The 15,178-nt window shown below is 47.0% G+C and overlaps 5 protein-coding genes across 7 annotated transcripts, besides 1 other annotated feature; 3 read left to right on the top strand and 2 right to left on the bottom strand.

Annotated features, from left to right (window-relative positions):
• Nucleotides 1–20: 20 nt before the first annotated feature.
• Nucleotides 21–1,997, bottom strand: TSTA_047340 (enolase/allergen Asp F 22). The gene is made up of 6 exons (XM_002485193.1): nt 1,940–1,997; nt 1,581–1,712; nt 1,468–1,524; nt 1,073–1,412; nt 584–1,024; nt 21–532 (listed from the first exon to the last, which is right to left on the bottom strand). The coding sequence occupies exons 2-6, from the start codon at nt 1,702–1,704 to the stop codon at nt 178–180; spliced, it is 1,317 nt and encodes a 438-aa protein (XP_002485238.1). The 5' UTR covers nt 1,705–1,712; nt 1,940–1,997; the 3' UTR covers nt 21–177.
• Nucleotides 1,748–1,781: a microsatellite.
• Nucleotides 1,998–2,430: 433 nt separating the features above from the next.
• On the top strand, nt 2,431–4,177 carry TSTA_047330 (proteasome regulatory particle subunit Rpt4, putative). 2 transcript variants are annotated; one of them, XM_002485191.1, is made up of 4 exons: nt 2,431–2,955; nt 3,014–3,400; nt 3,448–3,904; nt 3,956–4,177. In XM_002485191.1, the coding sequence occupies exons 1-4, from the start codon at nt 2,739–2,741 to the stop codon at nt 4,074–4,076; spliced, it is 1,182 nt and encodes a 393-aa protein (XP_002485236.1). In that variant the 5' UTR covers nt 2,431–2,738; the 3' UTR covers nt 4,077–4,177. The 2 variants fall into 2 exon arrangements, with proteins under 2 accessions (XP_002485236.1, XP_002485237.1); XM_002485192.1 differs by having other exon boundaries at nt 3,448–4,177.
• Nucleotides 4,178–4,282: 105 nt separating this feature from the next.
• TSTA_047320 (mannosyl-oligosaccharide alpha-1,2-mannosidase) lies at nt 4,283–7,176 on the top strand. 2 transcript variants are annotated; one of them, XM_002485189.1, is made up of 4 exons: nt 4,283–4,400; nt 4,578–5,267; nt 5,324–5,968; nt 6,020–7,176. In XM_002485189.1, the coding sequence occupies exons 2-4, from the start codon at nt 4,760–4,762 to the stop codon at nt 7,030–7,032; spliced, it is 2,166 nt and encodes a 721-aa protein (XP_002485234.1). In that variant the 5' UTR covers nt 4,283–4,400; nt 4,578–4,759; the 3' UTR covers nt 7,033–7,176. The 2 variants fall into 2 exon arrangements, with proteins under 2 accessions (XP_002485234.1, XP_002485235.1); XM_002485190.1 differs by lacking the exon at nt 4,283–4,400 and having other exon boundaries at nt 4,495–5,267.
• Nucleotides 7,177–7,491: 315 nt separating this feature from the next.
• Nucleotides 7,492–8,651, top strand: TSTA_047310 (uncharacterized protein; the record flags this gene model as incomplete). Its single annotated transcript, XM_002485188.1, has 2 exons — nt 7,492–8,485; nt 8,512–8,651. 2 exons carry the CDS (start codon nt 7,492–7,494, stop codon nt 8,649–8,651), a joined length of 1,134 nt encoding a protein of 377 aa, XP_002485233.1.
• A 588-nt stretch (nt 8,652–9,239) lies between these two features.
• TSTA_047300 (sensor histidine kinase/response regulator, putative) lies at nt 9,240–13,745 on the bottom strand (the record flags this gene model as incomplete). The annotated part of the gene is made up of 2 exons (XM_002485187.1): nt 9,240–10,607; nt 10,962–13,745. 2 exons carry the CDS (start codon nt 13,743–13,745, stop codon nt 9,240–9,242), a joined length of 4,152 nt encoding a protein of 1,383 aa, XP_002485232.1.
• Nucleotides 13,746–15,178: the final 1,433 nt, after the last annotated feature.

Here is a 15,178-nt window from a genome sequence, read left to right as displayed (position 1 = left end):
CCAGTATCCACAGACTAGCTGGATAGGTATATAATTTTGAAGAATTCTATTAGCTATGGCAACATCCTATCATTACTCAAGAGAGATTACTTTTCTTCCCATCTCGAAAAATGTCGCCCAAGATCGTAGCTTCGTAGCATTTATTTTCACCATCATCATCAATGTCTCTAGGACAAATTAAAGGTTGACAGCATCGCGGAACTTCTCGCCAGCGTAGATGGCATTCTCGCCCAATTCCTCCTCAATACGAAGGATTTGGTTGAGCTTAGCAAGACGCTCAGATCGGGCGGGAGCACCAGTCTTGATCTGACCAGAGCGAAGACCAACGACGATATCGGCAATGGTGACGTCCTCGGTCTCGCCGGAACGGTGAGAGACCATGACACCCCATCCACCGGCATAGGAGTCCTTGGCGGCCTGGATGGACTCGGTAAGAGTACCGATCTGGTTGACCTTGAGCAAAAGGGCGTTGCAGGACTTGAGCTCAATGGCCTTCTTAATACGGAGAGGGTTGGTGACGGTCAAGTCATCACTAGCATCGATTAGCTCCTGTATATACAAGTCTCTTGGAAAAGTTACTTACCCAACAATCTGGAAGTCAGAGGTCTTGAAGAAGTAGCTCCAAGCCTCCCAGTCGTCCTCAGCGAAAGGATCCTCAATGCTGACAATGGGGTACTTCTTGGCAAGGTTCTTGTACAGGTCGGCGAGCTGTTCATAGGTGAGCCACTTGGAGGGGTCACTGTCGGGGTTCTTGAAGTCAAGGTCGTATTTCTTGACATCAGCCTTGTAAAACTCGCTAGAGGCGACGTCCATGGCAATCTTGATCTTGCCGGTGTATCCGGCTTGCTCAATGGCCTCTGTGATGAGGTCGAGAGCCTCCTCGGCAGTCTGAATATCGGGAGCGACACCACCCTCGTCACCGACGTTACCGGCAGATTGGCCGTACTTCTTCTTGGCCAAAGCCTTGAGCTTCTGGTAAACTTCGGCACCTTGGCGGAGACCTTCGCTGAATGTGGGAGCAGTGCTATAGAATGTCAGCTAGATCCTGACACCATCAGCCAGAGCAGCCTACCTTGGGACAATCATGAATTCCTGGAAGGCGAGACGTCCACCAGCGTGGGAACCACCGTTCAAGACGTTCTGGAAAGGAACAGGGAGAACATATGGCTTCTTGGTTCCGGCAAGGTCGGAAATATGAGCATAGAGAGGGACGCCCTTCTCAGCAGCACCAGCCTTGGCAATGGCCAGGGAGACACCGAGGATAGCGTTGGCACCGAGGTTGGTCTTGTTGGCTGTGCCGTCGAGCTTGATGAGGAACTCGTCAACCTTGCTCTGGTCCTTGACGTCGATGTTCTCCTTGATGATGGCGGGTCCGATAGTCTCGTTGACGTTGGCGACGGCCTTTAGGACACCTATGAGATTAAACATTAGTACAATACTCTTCCTGCCAACATGTATCTCACTCACCCTTGCCACCCCACTTGGTCTTGTCACCATCACGGAGTTCGCAAGCCTCGTGTTGACCTAGGAATCATCAAGTCAGCCCAGCTATCCCGGATACTCAGAGCATGTAGACAAACCGGTGGAAGCTCCAGAAGGAACAATGGCACGGTGCAAGCCGGTCTCGGTGACGACATCGACCTCAACGGTAGGGTTACCGCGAGAGTCGTAGACGGAACGAGCGTGGATCTTGGAGATAGGCATGTTTTAGTCTGGATAGTGTTTGGTTAGAGACTGGTGATATGCTAGAAGAGAGAGAGAAGAAGAAGAAGAAGAAGAAGGAATGAGGAGGGAGACAGATGGGTTTTCTAAGGGCCACCTCGTGAGCTGCTAAGGTAACAAAATGTTTCACCGAGGACCCCAATCGAGAGATGATGAATCTCTGCTCTGCTCACTCACAACGTGACGCGATGGATAGCGTCAATTGATTCAAACTCACCGAGAATGAGTCACGTTATTCGAATGCCAGTGTCAATTAATGTGCAAATATTTGAGGTGGGATGTTGTAGAGGATCACAGGCTGAGTGAGAGCAGTTGATGTGTTTTGGTGGGATGGTGGGGTAGAGCTCCAAGCAATCATATGTTTCCAAGACAGAGACTTACCAGGTAGAGAAGATGTAGACAGAGTAAAAAGTAAATAGAACCAGGATTCAATGGCCTGATAGTGGTGTGTTCAACGTAGTATCAAAACTCGCAGTGTTGGTCTATGGGTCAGTCGAGATCTCCTTTCTGCCACTTTTTGGAGGGGCAACCCGCCACTATATACTGTCTCGTACATATCGGATAGAATGAGAATAGCTGCACCTTGATCCGAGGATAGAGACCCTTGTGGGGCATAGAACATGCTTTTCGGGATCTATCACGATCAATTGTTTACCTTTATTTACAAAAGAATGTCTGCTCCAGGCGATTTCTCCCGTTTTCTCAGTCGGAGAGATGCGGAGGGCATCGTCATCGCTGCCTTTATTCTCAGGCATCAAGGCATCAACAAGGCACATGTTTGCACTGTTTGTACGTGGTCCATGCGTGCTGTTGGATGCGGTCACGTGAGGCTACGTATCGGAAGGAGCAGCTGGAGCTTGTGGAAGGAAGCTCACCAAACCATCAGAACACTACATCGTCCCTCTTCTCGGCAACTTTTATTTCGATTTCCTGTGCTTCTGCAGTAGACAGCTAGTTATTTGATAATATTCTAGGTCTTTTACCAAGCGTTACAGAACCACTGGTTCTCCGTCACGATGAGCGGCGCTGGCGACCCCGAGAGGAACCAGGCCATCGAAGATTACAAAAAGACACTTTTGGATCTCCGAGAATGGGAGGCGAAGCTCAAGTCCTTGCGCATGGAGATCAAGGACTCCCAGAAAGAGTACGATATAACAGAAGAAAACATCAAGGCACTGCAAAGTGTTGGTCAGATCATCGGCGAAGTTCTCAAACAGCTAGATGAAGAACGATGTAAACATCTCCCCTGTTTCTTTTTTAGGTGTTGAATAACGCAGGCTTACTTGAATAGTCATCGTCAAAGCATCGTCTGGTCCGAGGTACGTCGTTGGGTGTCGTTCTAAAGTCGACAAGTCGAAGCTCAAACAAGGCACGCGTGTTGCTCTTGATATGACAACGCTTACGATCATGCGAATGTTACCCCGTGAAGTCGATCCTTTGGTTTACAACATGTCACTGGAAGACCCAGGACAGGTCAATTTTGCTGGAATCGGTGGTTTGAACGACCAGATTCGAGAACTGCGAGAAGTCATTGAGCTACCCTTGAAGAACCCAGAACTTTTTATGCGAGTCGGTATCAAGCCGCCAAAGGGTGTCTTATTGTATGGCCCTCCAGGCACAGGAAAGACGCTGCTTGCAAGGGCTGTGGCAAGTTCTTTGGAAACTAACTTTTTGAAAGGTGTGTCTATGCTAACGCTGCTTTTGATGTTATGCTAATGAGTTCAGTGGTGTCATCTGCCATCGTCGACAAATACATCGGTGAATCGGCACGATTAATTCGAGAAATGTTCGGATACGCAAAGGAGCACGAACCCTGTATTATTTTCATGGACGAAATCGATGCTATCGGCGGTCGGCGTTTCTCCGAAGGAACTTCAGCGGATCGTGAAATTCAACGAACCTTAATGGAACTACTCAATCAACTCGATGGTTTCGACTATCTTGGAAAGACAAAGATTATCATGGCTACGAATCGACCTGATACCCTTGACCCCGCTCTTCTGCGTGCTGGTCGTCTGGACCGGAAGATCGAAATTCCTCTTCCTAACGAGGTTGGCCGCTTGGAGATTCTCAAGATTCATGCCAGTACAGTGGTGACAGAGGGCGAAATTGATTTTGAGAGTATAGTGAAGATGAGTGATGGCCTCAACGGAGCCGACTTGCGTAACGTTGTGACTGAAGCGTATGTATTTCTTCCGTTGAACTTCAGAATTACTGTTAACAGTTATTACAGTGGTTTCTTTGCAATCAAAGATGAACGTGACTCTATCAACCAAGACGATTTCAACAAGGCGGTTCGCAAGGTGGCCGAGGCAAAGAAACTCGAGGGCAAATTGGAGTACCAGAAACTATAAGAGACGGAGCCAATCCCTACGTATATGTTTCTTCTTCGTGTATAATGGCGATGCATGTAAATTAGATAGATGCTATTGCAATTTACCTACTGCATTCCATGACAAGATCCTGTATCAAAGTAGTGACCCCGAAATGGTCTAGCTAGGCTCGGCACCTTTACCGGGCTCCTGCCCTCAATGCGGAGTATGAAATCTATCCAAAAGCCACTCTTCATTCTTTCTATGGATATTTTCATTAACTGCAGACTGTACGTTCAGTATATACGCCAAGCATTGATTATTTGCAGATATTTTTTTGCGCATTCATATCTACCCCTAAATGAGGTGAGTATATCGTTCATCTAATCATAGAGCTCCGTTGCGGCCACGGTGGAGCTTTAAATATCCAGTTCATCGACCACTTGTTTAGGATTATTCCACGTTACATTCCCAAACACGTCTCAGAATTCTGTCTTGTGAGTTTATTGAATACTAATGATCAATGATCGCTCGCACGTCTAGTATCTCTGCCGCTCTTTCTCCACGTGTGTCTGCGTGGGCTCGTCTTCAAAGTCGATAATCGAGAATCCGTACCCATTCGGAGATAACCCTTCGTTTTCGCGAGCCTATGGTTCGCTATCTAGGACGGATATTCTTTGCGAAGGGTCTATCGAGAAGCTAGGGACAACCTGGCGTTGGGCAAAATGGTGACCTTCGTTCACTCATCTCAAAACGACCGTTCCCAACAGGGCCTCGACTGGAGAGCATCATCGGCACGAAGCAGCAGTAATCTAGGCGGATACGGCTTCTCCTCGAAAGATACCAGCGGAAACAGCAACGACAGCAGTGCGGGGCTAAGCAAAATGAATAGCTTCTTTGGTGGGAAGAAAAATCGTGATCTACCAGTGTACAAGGACAAGCCGTACTTCAAACCACGTCGCACAGGATCGAATCGAACCGCGTCTCGCGTCGTATATACGGTGGTGTCCTTTTTTATGATGGTGCTGTTGTATGTGTTTTGGGGTAGTTGGGGGAGTCCTGTTGCGGTTGGTCCTGCGGGTGAAGCTGGAGAGAATTTATGGAAATGGGTTCAGACTTTTGATACGGAAGATGATGGCGTTTTAGCGAAAAAGATCACCTGGGAGGAGAGGAGGCAGAAAGTGAAGGATGTGTTTACTATAAGCTGGGACTCATATGAGAAGTATGGTTGGGGTGAGTTCGGCAGATTTTCATATTCTGGTGTGGCATACTAACCGCTTCGTCAATAGGATACGACGAGTACAAACCTGTATCCAAGAAAGGCAGAAATATGGTTGAAGGTGGCATGGGATGGACTATCGTTGATGCTCTTGACACTATGATTCTTATGAATCTTACTTCCAGAGTGCAGCATGCTCGGCATTGGATCCATAACTCGTTACGGTACGATCAGAATCATGACGTGAATACGTTTGAGACGACGATTCGTATGCTTGGTGGCCTGTTATCGGCGCATTATCTATCGACAACCTATCCCAACCTGGCACCAATAACTGACGATGACGTTGGAGCCCCCGGTGAAGATCTTTATATCGAGAAAGCTACAGACTTGGCAGATCGATTGTTAGGCGCCTTTGAATCTCCTTCCGGTGTTCCTTATGCCAGTATAAATCTAAACACGTCTCACGGAATCCCGTCACATGCCGACGGTGGTGCATCTTCTACGGCAGAAGCGACAACCGTGCAGCTGGAATTCAAGTATCTGGCTAAACTGACTGGCGAGGCAGAGTACTGGCAAACAGTGGAGCATGTTATGCAGGTTGTTGATAACCAACAAGCAGAGGACGGACTCTTACCAATCTTCATCTATGCGGATAGCGGACAGTTCCGTGGTAAGAACATTCGGCTGGGAAGCAGGGGTGACTCTTATTACGGTAAGCGGTCTTATTCTTGGTCTGGGAAGTTTCTGCGCTGACTATATTCAGAATATCTCATTAAACAATACCTGCAGACATCCGAAGGAGAGCCCATCTACAAGGAAATGTGGGATGAAGCCCTTACTGGGATCAGTAAACATTTGATTACATATACCAAAAACGGGAAGTTTGCAGTTCTGGCTGAGAGACCAGACGGTCTTGATCGAGCTCTGACACCAAAGATGGATCACCTCGTGTGCTTCATGCCTGGCACGATAGCTCTCGGAGCGACGCACGGTCAGTCGTTATCCAGTGCAAGGCAATCCTCAACATGGAGTCAACGACAAGATGAGGAAATACTTCTTGCAAGGGAACTGATGAAGACATGTTGGGCTACATATCTGGCAACAGCAACTGGACTTGCGCCTGAAATCACATATTTCAAAACCGATACTCCGCCTCTGATGTTGCCAGACGTATACCCCGATTCAGCTTTGCTGTCTACCCCCGGGAGCAACAAAGACAGTTCATACACACCCAAAGAACTTGATATCAAATCTGCTCCTTTGGAAGATAGAGATGCATGGATATCCGATATTAATATCCATGCCCAGGACACGCATAACCTCCAACGACCAGAAACAGTCGAATCTCTGCTATACATGTACCGCATCACGGGTGACGAACAATATCGTGAATGGGGCTGGCAAATGTTCAAATCCTTCGTCAAGCATACAGCAGTTGTCGAAAAGGTGTTCCCGAGTGATCACGAAGGAGAAAATAGCCACCAACACGCCCTTAATGAAAACAATGACGATGATAACCACGCCTCCTACCGAATAGTGGGATTCACATCCCTCTCCAATGCCAACATTGATCCGCCCCTGAAACGAGATAATATGGAAAGCTTCTGGATGGCCGAGACATTGAAGTATTTCTATCTCTTGTTCTCGGATCGAGATTTTATCCCTTTGGAAGATGTGGTGTTTAACACAGAGGCTCATATATTCCCTCGATTCAAGGTCGGCGGTGATTTGAAGACTGGATGGTCGAGGAACACTCGTGTGCAGTCATCTACCTAGCTGACTTTTCATCTGGAATTTTGTAAATAGCATTGTACAATGGTTCATCTGTGTTTTGTTTGCAATATACCATCTATTCGTCCTATCATTTGATGGCATGGTTCCAACCTCCTATTTCACGTGTGAAATATCTTTGTAAGATCTCTATGAAAGATCTTTGTGTTGGGTGGTTACATTTGCATGTACTGCAGCAGGATCCCAAGCATGAATAGCTAGCATTTCCTCCATCTTCACCATTTCCATCTTCTACATTATTGACATGGGCTCATTTCGGTAATATCAGCACGGAATGCTCTATATATGACTTGCTGATGTGCCTGAATAGTCACGTTTTCATCTCACTTCTGTGTTATATTACTTCGTTCTTTATCCCTTGACACATCCCAGTCATACCCCTTCTATCAGTTCATTTCTCACCCTTGGTTATAATCGTACATCTTTCCTCTGTCATCTTCTACAATGTCGGCATACTGTTGCATACCCATCAACATCAAACACAGAGGCAAGAAAAACTCCAAATCTACCAAAGATACTACTTCCGAAAAGCCAAAGATGGCCATCTGGAACTTTTTCTTGGGCTCCACCCCTAATCGCCAACAGAGAAAACAACCTCCTCGTCGATCTCAAGCACAGCAACGTGCAGCAGCACGTGAGAGGGAGGGTTCTCCACCAAGTTATGGCTCTGCACGCCATGAAGTCAGGTCTGGAGACATCCAGACCAAAAATTCAACCACTCCGGGTCCTCCTCGAAATGGTGGGGCTGTATCTACGCCGATTGTTACTGAGGGAGAAGATGCCCGCATTAATAGCCGTTACCAGCCGTATGTTGAATCGGCGCCTGGGTCGTCTGTTTCTATGGAGTTCCAATATGATACCCCGAGTACGCCATCCTCCGAGAGCAAGGGAACTCTCGCTGATGCTTTCGCGTCCGAGGAGGAAGAGCAAGAAAAAAATATGCAGAACAAGGAAGCGTTTGCAGCTCCTTTGACAATCCATCGATCCATCATCAATGGACGCAAGGTGGCCGATTACACCGGCACTGAAGATAGCTTCATCAATGTTTCATCTGCGGGTCGTGTCTATATGCATGGCAGGGACGGTGATATTATCGTTGATGATTCTGGTGTTCGCCTCAATTCTTATGGAAACAAGGCCAAGGGCAAGCAGAGCAAAGACAAGGAACTAGGATCTAATGAATCTAATGGTCCTTACGGTGCAACTCGCAACATCAACATGGGCACCATCATAGACAACGTCGAAGAGAGCGGTTTACTCTTTAGAGGGAGAACCTTCCAAGCACATCCCGACGGCACAAGGGAAGAAATTGAGGACAATCTCCACAACTGCGGCACAACAAATTTCAACAGTGGAACCATCTACCATAACGTCGCAAGGGATGCTGTGGTGCTTACAGGAAGTACTATCTATGGCGACATGGATTTTAGTCGTGGTGGTGGGACTTTCAGTGCTGGATTCTAGGCGCAGAACCAATGACTCTGAATCTAGCTACGGCGGCTCTAGAACATCCAACTTTGGAAGCAGTAATTTTGTCACAAACAGCGACGCGCATATGTGTGGAAGTATCTTCAATGGCAATGGGCGCTTTGGCTAAGTCTTGACTTTTGAAATAGCATCAATACAGGAACTAGGGATGTAGTTAACGACGCTGTGTTCCATGGGCATGTCAGATTTCGATGATGTGAAGCGATCGAGCTCCTGGGTGAGGGGTTTTTGAATGCGACATTGTTTGTAAGTATATCTCAATCCTTCTTCGATGTCATTCCTGGGCTGTATTTATCCTGATTGTGATGTTATACACAGTTCATGAGTTCAAGAATGTTGTTTTCCTCAATTCAAATCACGCCTCGAACGATTCATGGCTGATTCCGTGGCTGCGGAGGTAAGTGTGCCATGATACCATGTTTTTATAGACTACCTACTTATGTGGTTTAGTTGCGAGGAAACAAGTGCTGTCTGAGGAATTAGGGGGCCGGCGCTATTGGATTGATTTTGTGCTTTTCAGATGGAGTTCGGAGTAGGCAATACATTACTTTTTCGATACATAGTTAGGCAAAAGCGTGAATATCAGAATCTTTGATGACTGCAAGTATCACTTTCCATGGACTAGGTACAAACCCTAATATCTGCAAGATTGATCATGTGAACTCTATATACCAACTCCATATACAGATATATGTTCTGACTCACTATTGATTCCTCTCAAAAGCAGCATCAATCAGCCTCTTATAACCCTCCACAGCAGCCTCCAAATCCCCAACGGTAATCGCCTCATCTGCTCCATGGGCCACAAATATACTTCCAGGTCCATACAAATACCTATGCACGTGTCCCTCAGGACTACCTCCAGCACCTTCATGAATCTTCAAGTACCACGCATCAGTCGCATAATTAACGGTCGTAACATTAAACCCATCAATATCTGCATCAAAATCAATCGGTGCATGACCTTTACCATTATTACCCCATTCAATGGTAACATTCTCATCTCCATTGGTAGCTTCATCAACGGCTCTTGTGACAATTTCCTTCACTTTCTCAACATCATGATACGCTAGACGAATATTGACAGATGCCTCTGCTGCTTCGGGGACGACATTACTCGCAATCCCAGCCTCGATACGACCAATATTAATAGTCGATTTCCCCAACTTCTCACTCCCCGGAATCCCACCGTCTTCCGCAGGGACATCAGCGAGGGTATCAAGTTTAACCAGCGCAGGTAACAAAGATGACACAGCACTGCGGCCCAACCACGGATACCCCGAATGCGCCGCTTTCCCCTTTGCACTTATTTTGAAAAACAGTGAACCCTTGTGACCGGAGACAAGGTTTAATTCGGTCGGTTCACCGAATATGACGGTATGGAAAGTCGGTGGTGAGGTGTTGAGGTCTGATTGCGAGAAGTATTGCATACCGATACCGTCGACTTCTTCGCCGACGACGAAGAGGAGGCCCAAAGGTGCGAAGGGGTGGAGTTGGAGGTATTCTAGTACGGCGAGGATTTGGGATGCGACGCTTGCTTTTGCGTCGACAGAGCCGCGGCCGGAAATCAGGATGTTGTCGCGCCAGTTGAGTGTGGAAATGTCTGATCCATTGGATGAGGAAGGTAGATCGAGACTGTAAGGGATATATGGAGGTACAGTGTCGATATGACTCGACAAAAGCACTTTAGGTGCTGTGGGGCTTGAGTTCGGATATGCGTATATATTGAATCGCTCATGTTGATCTTTGCTCAACGACTTCCTTGGGACAACAATTTGTTTCTCAACTTTGAAATCGCGAGATTGGAGATATTGAATCACAAAGTCGCCCACATCGGCCTCATTTCCAGAGATCGACTCAAATTTGACCAGGTCGCGGTGTAATGATAGTAGCGGAGATATGTCAATTACATGCTCAAGGTCATGCTTATTGGGTTGTGTGTTTGCTTCTGCAATGATGTTGCTCAATGGCTGCTGTTGTTGTTGCGGAGATGGTGCGGGGTGCGGAGATGCTCGAGTTGCTCCGACAAGGAGTAAAACTGAGCTGAAGAGGGATGAGGTTTTCATTTTTCCCTTCTCTTATATATGAAAAGGTCCTGAATGGAATTGACAAGAGAGGAAGGTCAATTGGGTCTTGTCGTGGTTCAAGGACCTACCCTGATATGTGAGAGTCGCGGGAAGAAAACAATTGGGACGTTTATCTTCGCACGTCATCGTCGGCTGTCACATGACCTGCACATATCGATATTTGCGATTGATGAATAGTCCATAGAAGTCTCGATTACATACTATGTAGTAGTAACATATCTATCGTCACTGCTACTAGCGCAGTTCTTAAATGAAGGTGTCTGCCAATATCATACATATATGAGGTGAAGTCATAACAAAACATCCATCAATTCATAGTTGAGAAAAGCAGCAATCCACAATCAAGCGTTCCAGATCAGCCAATTTGTACGGCTTGGTCATATAACCCTGAATACCAACCTGCGAAGCTCGGTTCAATGCTTCATCCGTCACATCTGCGCTCACAGCCAGAACTTTTGGCGAAATGTCAAATATAGACGGGCATTCCGATCCACTTCTTTGGTCCCAATTCTCCACAGGACTACTCTGCGGATTGTGCATAGGTGCCAGACGGTTGCAATGCTCATCTACCATCTCGAAAATCTTCGATGTAGCTTCATAACCATCCATTTCCGGCATCCACAGATCCATCAGAACTACATCAATCGGTTTTGCCTTCTTTCGGTTGCCTGGATTCGCCATATCGGGAGAAAGTGAATTCTCGATACCACTATCGCTTCCTTGAATAGACGGTGATGACATCGGCGAAGGTAGCGGATAGGAAGACAACAATGTCTCTTGCATAATACGGACTGCCTCTCGTCCGTCGTAGGCTTCATAAACATCACGATACCCGAGTTTGCGTAGCATGTTTACTAATATTTTTCGATTGATTTGGTTATCCTCTGCCACTAGGAAAGTCAGAGGATGCGCTTTTCCAAGACCAGCGCCATGTAAAGCGCCAGTTGGTGGAACTTTGGGAGTTGAAGAAGGGACAGGCTGGTCGAGAGGAACAAATGTCTCCGGAGGAGGTAACATTTCTAAGCTCTCAGGATGGCTAGTCGTGGTGATTGTTGCGGCATCAGTAGGAAAGGTTGTAGGTGTACCGACTTCGACAGGTAGTGGAGGGGTAGCCAACGGTGCGGAGACGTTGTGTGAAGTAGTTGGTCGGCTGAGCATACCACCAGGGTTAAGAGGAATACGAATCTCAAACTCGGATCCTCGCTCAGGACCAGAAGTAGAAGAATGAACACAAAGTAAATCACCACCCATTTTCCTTGCTAGTCCTTTAGCCACTAAAAGGCCCAACCCAAGTCCATCTCTCGTTCGGGTCGTCGAGTCATCCTCTCGCGCAAAGGGTTTGAAAAGGCTGGGAAAGAATTCCTCTGGAATTCCCGTACCGGTATCGCGGATGTTGATTCGAATATACTGAGGAGACTTGTTGCTCGATGTGGCCAATACCTTGATTTCGCCACTTTCCGTGAATTTGACGGCATTCAGAAACACGCATGATATCAATTTTGCGAGGTCACGTTCATCAACATAGAGGTTGTCCGGAACTGTTGGTTCAACGGACCATTCTATACTTTTGATGCAGGTGTTTCCATTTGATGCCAGGGCATGAACATTGATACGCTCACCCAGCAACGTTCTTTGACTCAATGTTGACTCTGGCCGCTTACCGACATGTAATGATTCATTGATGACAAGATGTAGAAGCTCACGGATCTTAGTCTGGCGTACAGCAGTAGGGGGTACGCCTTCAACAACCATCTGCGGCGCCATTCGCCTTGCAGTTAGCGACGGTCTCTGAGCGACTGCATTACCAACCACTTCTTCAATGTGACCTTTTGCAGACGAATACACAATCTTGTCGCTCTCCTGAACGGCATTTTTAACTTCGCTTCGTGGTGACAAATCACCATGGGAGGTGTTCCTCGTTGAAGAGCGTTTCGGTGGCCGTCCATGTCCAGTCCAGTCAATGGAGATACTGCGACGGCGTTTGTATGAATTAGATGGAAGTTTATTGTCTTTGAAGGAAAACCGGTCACCAGACGCGGTTACCCGAGGTAGTACGTCTCCCATAATATCGGCGTAGATTTCTTTCTGTGGGGTTTCCGGAACCTCCATATTAAGATCATACGCATGAACGACGTTATCTGCTGCTTCGACTGCGCGTCGAGCGCTATCTTGAACCAATTCGATATTTTCTTTCAAATCTTGCAAGAGGCGGAATGATTTTGTAGCAACTCTGGCATCGATTGCCTCCTCCACATTTGCATGCATGACATCTAGCATGCCAACGACTCCTTGCATGGGAGTTCGTAATTCGTGCGATAAGCTAGGGGCGAAAGGTTTCAGGGGATGTGCAAAGATGGGTGACGGGGGAGCTGATGCGGGTTGAGGACGAGTGTCAGCATCATGTGATAGAGACTCTGAAGGAAGTGAGAATGCTGGTGCGCTAAGTTGACGAGGAGAGGATGCATCGTCCACGACACGTTGAGTAACCAAATCCTCCAAAGAATGTAAAAGCATTTCTATATATGACCATGATAATGATTGTTTTTGGAGGCCTTGAACAGTCCACATTATTCCGAAATGACCGATGTTACGCTCCCCAGACCACAGAGGTGCGGCAATCAATGCCTCAGCTGCGAATGGAACATCGTCAGGCAGGGCTGAAGAACGCAATCCGTCCGGAATAAGAAACACCTTTCCATGTTTCATATGTTGACGAGATGCATTTATAGCAGGGTGATTGCGATCACTAAGCAAACCCTGACTTCCAGACCCATTGGTGTAATAGCATTTTGCCATGGATTCCCGTCTTCCTTCGCTGTTTGTGTTGTCCAGTTCGTAGCTAATGAATGCACATTGAGCTTGCGTGAGCGTTGCCAATTCTTCGAGAACCCTGTCCCAAGGTAATTTTGTGTTGGACGACTTCAAAGCCTTTTTGAGGGTGACCAAACGTTCTGCAGCATCGCTCTCGCGGTTGTCGAAATGTTTGTTCAAGAGTGTAGTGAAGCCCGCGTCGCCGTGATGCAGTGAATCGCTGAATCCTTCGCTAGCCAGACACAGAGACGTTCGGGGGAGCGGCGTGTCAAGTGCCATGCCGCTTTTGCGACTCTCCGAGGCAGCATCCATATTGTTTTGCTCGGTAACGGGGTTATAAGGGAAAAGGTACGAAAGAAAACGGATCAACCATTACAATGGGACGGATCTAGCCCGACAGAGTCGAGACAATCTACTCAACTAGAGTATATTAGTATTGCTCCTTCCAGTCCAGACACGAGAACTTACGATACCACAGATAGATATATATGATTTAAGAAATCTGCAGGGAGAGAGATGTGTTCCCCCAGGGATCCAACCGTTACTGTTCAAATGCTGGCTGGGGTAGTAGTTGTTCAGACTGTCGAGATCACCATCTCACCAGGGTTGAGTGTCCGACCGTATACGCTGCCGGATTGTCGATTCGAGTCGAGTACTGTAGTTGTTCAAATCAAGCGCCAGGGTTTAAGAAGAAGAAGAAGAAGCAACGTCAGAGCGAAAGGCTCTCAGGCCTCTTTTGGCTTCAATTAGCAATTCAGCGGGCGGGAAGAACCCAGATTCCAGCCAGGGCCCAGACCGATCCACAAAACGCGGTATGCGTACGGTAAGACCAGCGCCACTTGCGAATCGTTGTAGATCAATCATCTGAATAATTCGTTTATAACTTGATATAACTGAATGTTCTTCACTATGCAGGAATTACGTAGTATTTATATTCCAGTATATAATTAACGGGATTATCTACGAAATAGAGACTGAACGATAAATACATGTTTCGTATGATACGGTACGGTACATATCGTGTCATCCCAAGCAGGCCTAGTGATCGCCCGCTGGCGAAGGCCAGTGCGGTGGATCTCGAATCACGATCCGCCGTCAGCCAAGGATGGAGCCAATCTAGACCAGATTGACCATACTTTCTTCCAATAAGACTGTGCGAATATCTTTCAATATGATGTATCGTATTGGTATTCGGATATATGCCTTGCATGACACAACGGATGTGACTGAAGATCGATGTACTATGTACACCCTTCTAGGGTTAAGTACCCATGAGACCTGCCGATTTTACCGCGCAAGCCCTAATTAAATCCCTTGTCTTGCAATTCCAGGTACACAACATCCATTTTGTCGCGTCTCCATCGTTCCCTGGGAGCTGTCCACGATTTCTCCACAATATTCCTTGACATCGATCGGGCAGGCCTGGTTCAAAGGGCAATACTCCACCGGTCGAAGTTTGAATCGATTCAACAGCGTGCTACTTGACTACGTACTATGTCCATTAAAGCCGCATGCATACTGATCACCAGATAGCCAAGGACTGGACGGGAATGGACCTCAAATACTTGCTCAGTCAAGTACGAATCGAGAGGTACAGTTGAAATAAAAACTGGGGTGAGATCCCCAGTTTGGACCCACGGCCTTTGACCCTGAATGTGACATTTGCTCAGACCTGAACTCTAGGGTAGCTCATCTTCAAGAAACTAAGCATACAGAAAAAGAAGGAGAAAGGAAGAATCTGTGTG

The sequence above is a fragment of the Talaromyces stipitatus genome, genomic scaffold, assembly GCF_000003125.1.
Source record: "Talaromyces stipitatus ATCC 10500 scf_1105507295515 genomic scaffold, whole genome shotgun sequence".
NCBI classification, from domain to species: domain Eukaryota; kingdom Fungi; phylum Ascomycota; class Eurotiomycetes; order Eurotiales; family Trichocomaceae; genus Talaromyces; species Talaromyces stipitatus.
Note: the sequence above shows the minus strand (reverse complement) of the source record. Positions and strands in the feature narration are given on the sequence as shown.

Excerpts from the sequence above, each read along its gene's own strand:
- TSTA_047340 (XM_002485193.1), bottom strand. The coding sequence starts at position 1,704 with ATGCCTATCTCCAAGATCCACGCTCGTTCCGTCTACGACTCTCGCGGT. Across the intron at positions 1,413-1,467 it reads GACCAAGTGGGGTGGCAAGG|GTGTCCTAAAGGCCGTCGCC; the intron begins GTGAGTGAGATA and ends TTAATCTCATAG. Across the intron at positions 1,025-1,072 it reads GAATTCATGATTGTCCCAAG|CACTGCTCCCACATTCAGCG; the intron begins GTAGGCTGCTCT and ends GACATTCTATAG.
- TSTA_047330 (XM_002485192.1), top strand. The coding sequence starts at position 2,739 with ATGAGCGGCGCTGGCGACCCCGAGAGGAACCAGGCCATCGAAGATTAC. Across the intron at positions 2,956-3,013 it reads ACAGCTAGATGAAGAACGAT|TCATCGTCAAAGCATCGTCT; the intron begins GTAAACATCTCC and ends TTACTTGAATAG. Across the intron at positions 3,401-3,447 it reads GGAAACTAACTTTTTGAAAG|TGGTGTCATCTGCCATCGTC; the intron begins GTGTGTCTATGC and ends TAATGAGTTCAG.
- TSTA_047320 (XM_002485189.1), top strand. The coding sequence starts at position 4,760 with ATGGTGACCTTCGTTCACTCATCTCAAAACGACCGTTCCCAACAGGGC. Across the intron at positions 5,268-5,323 it reads ATATGAGAAGTATGGTTGGG|GATACGACGAGTACAAACCT; the intron begins GTGAGTTCGGCA and ends CTTCGTCAATAG. Across the intron at positions 5,969-6,019 it reads CAGGGGTGACTCTTATTACG|AATATCTCATTAAACAATAC; the intron begins GTAAGCGGTCTT and ends GACTATATTCAG.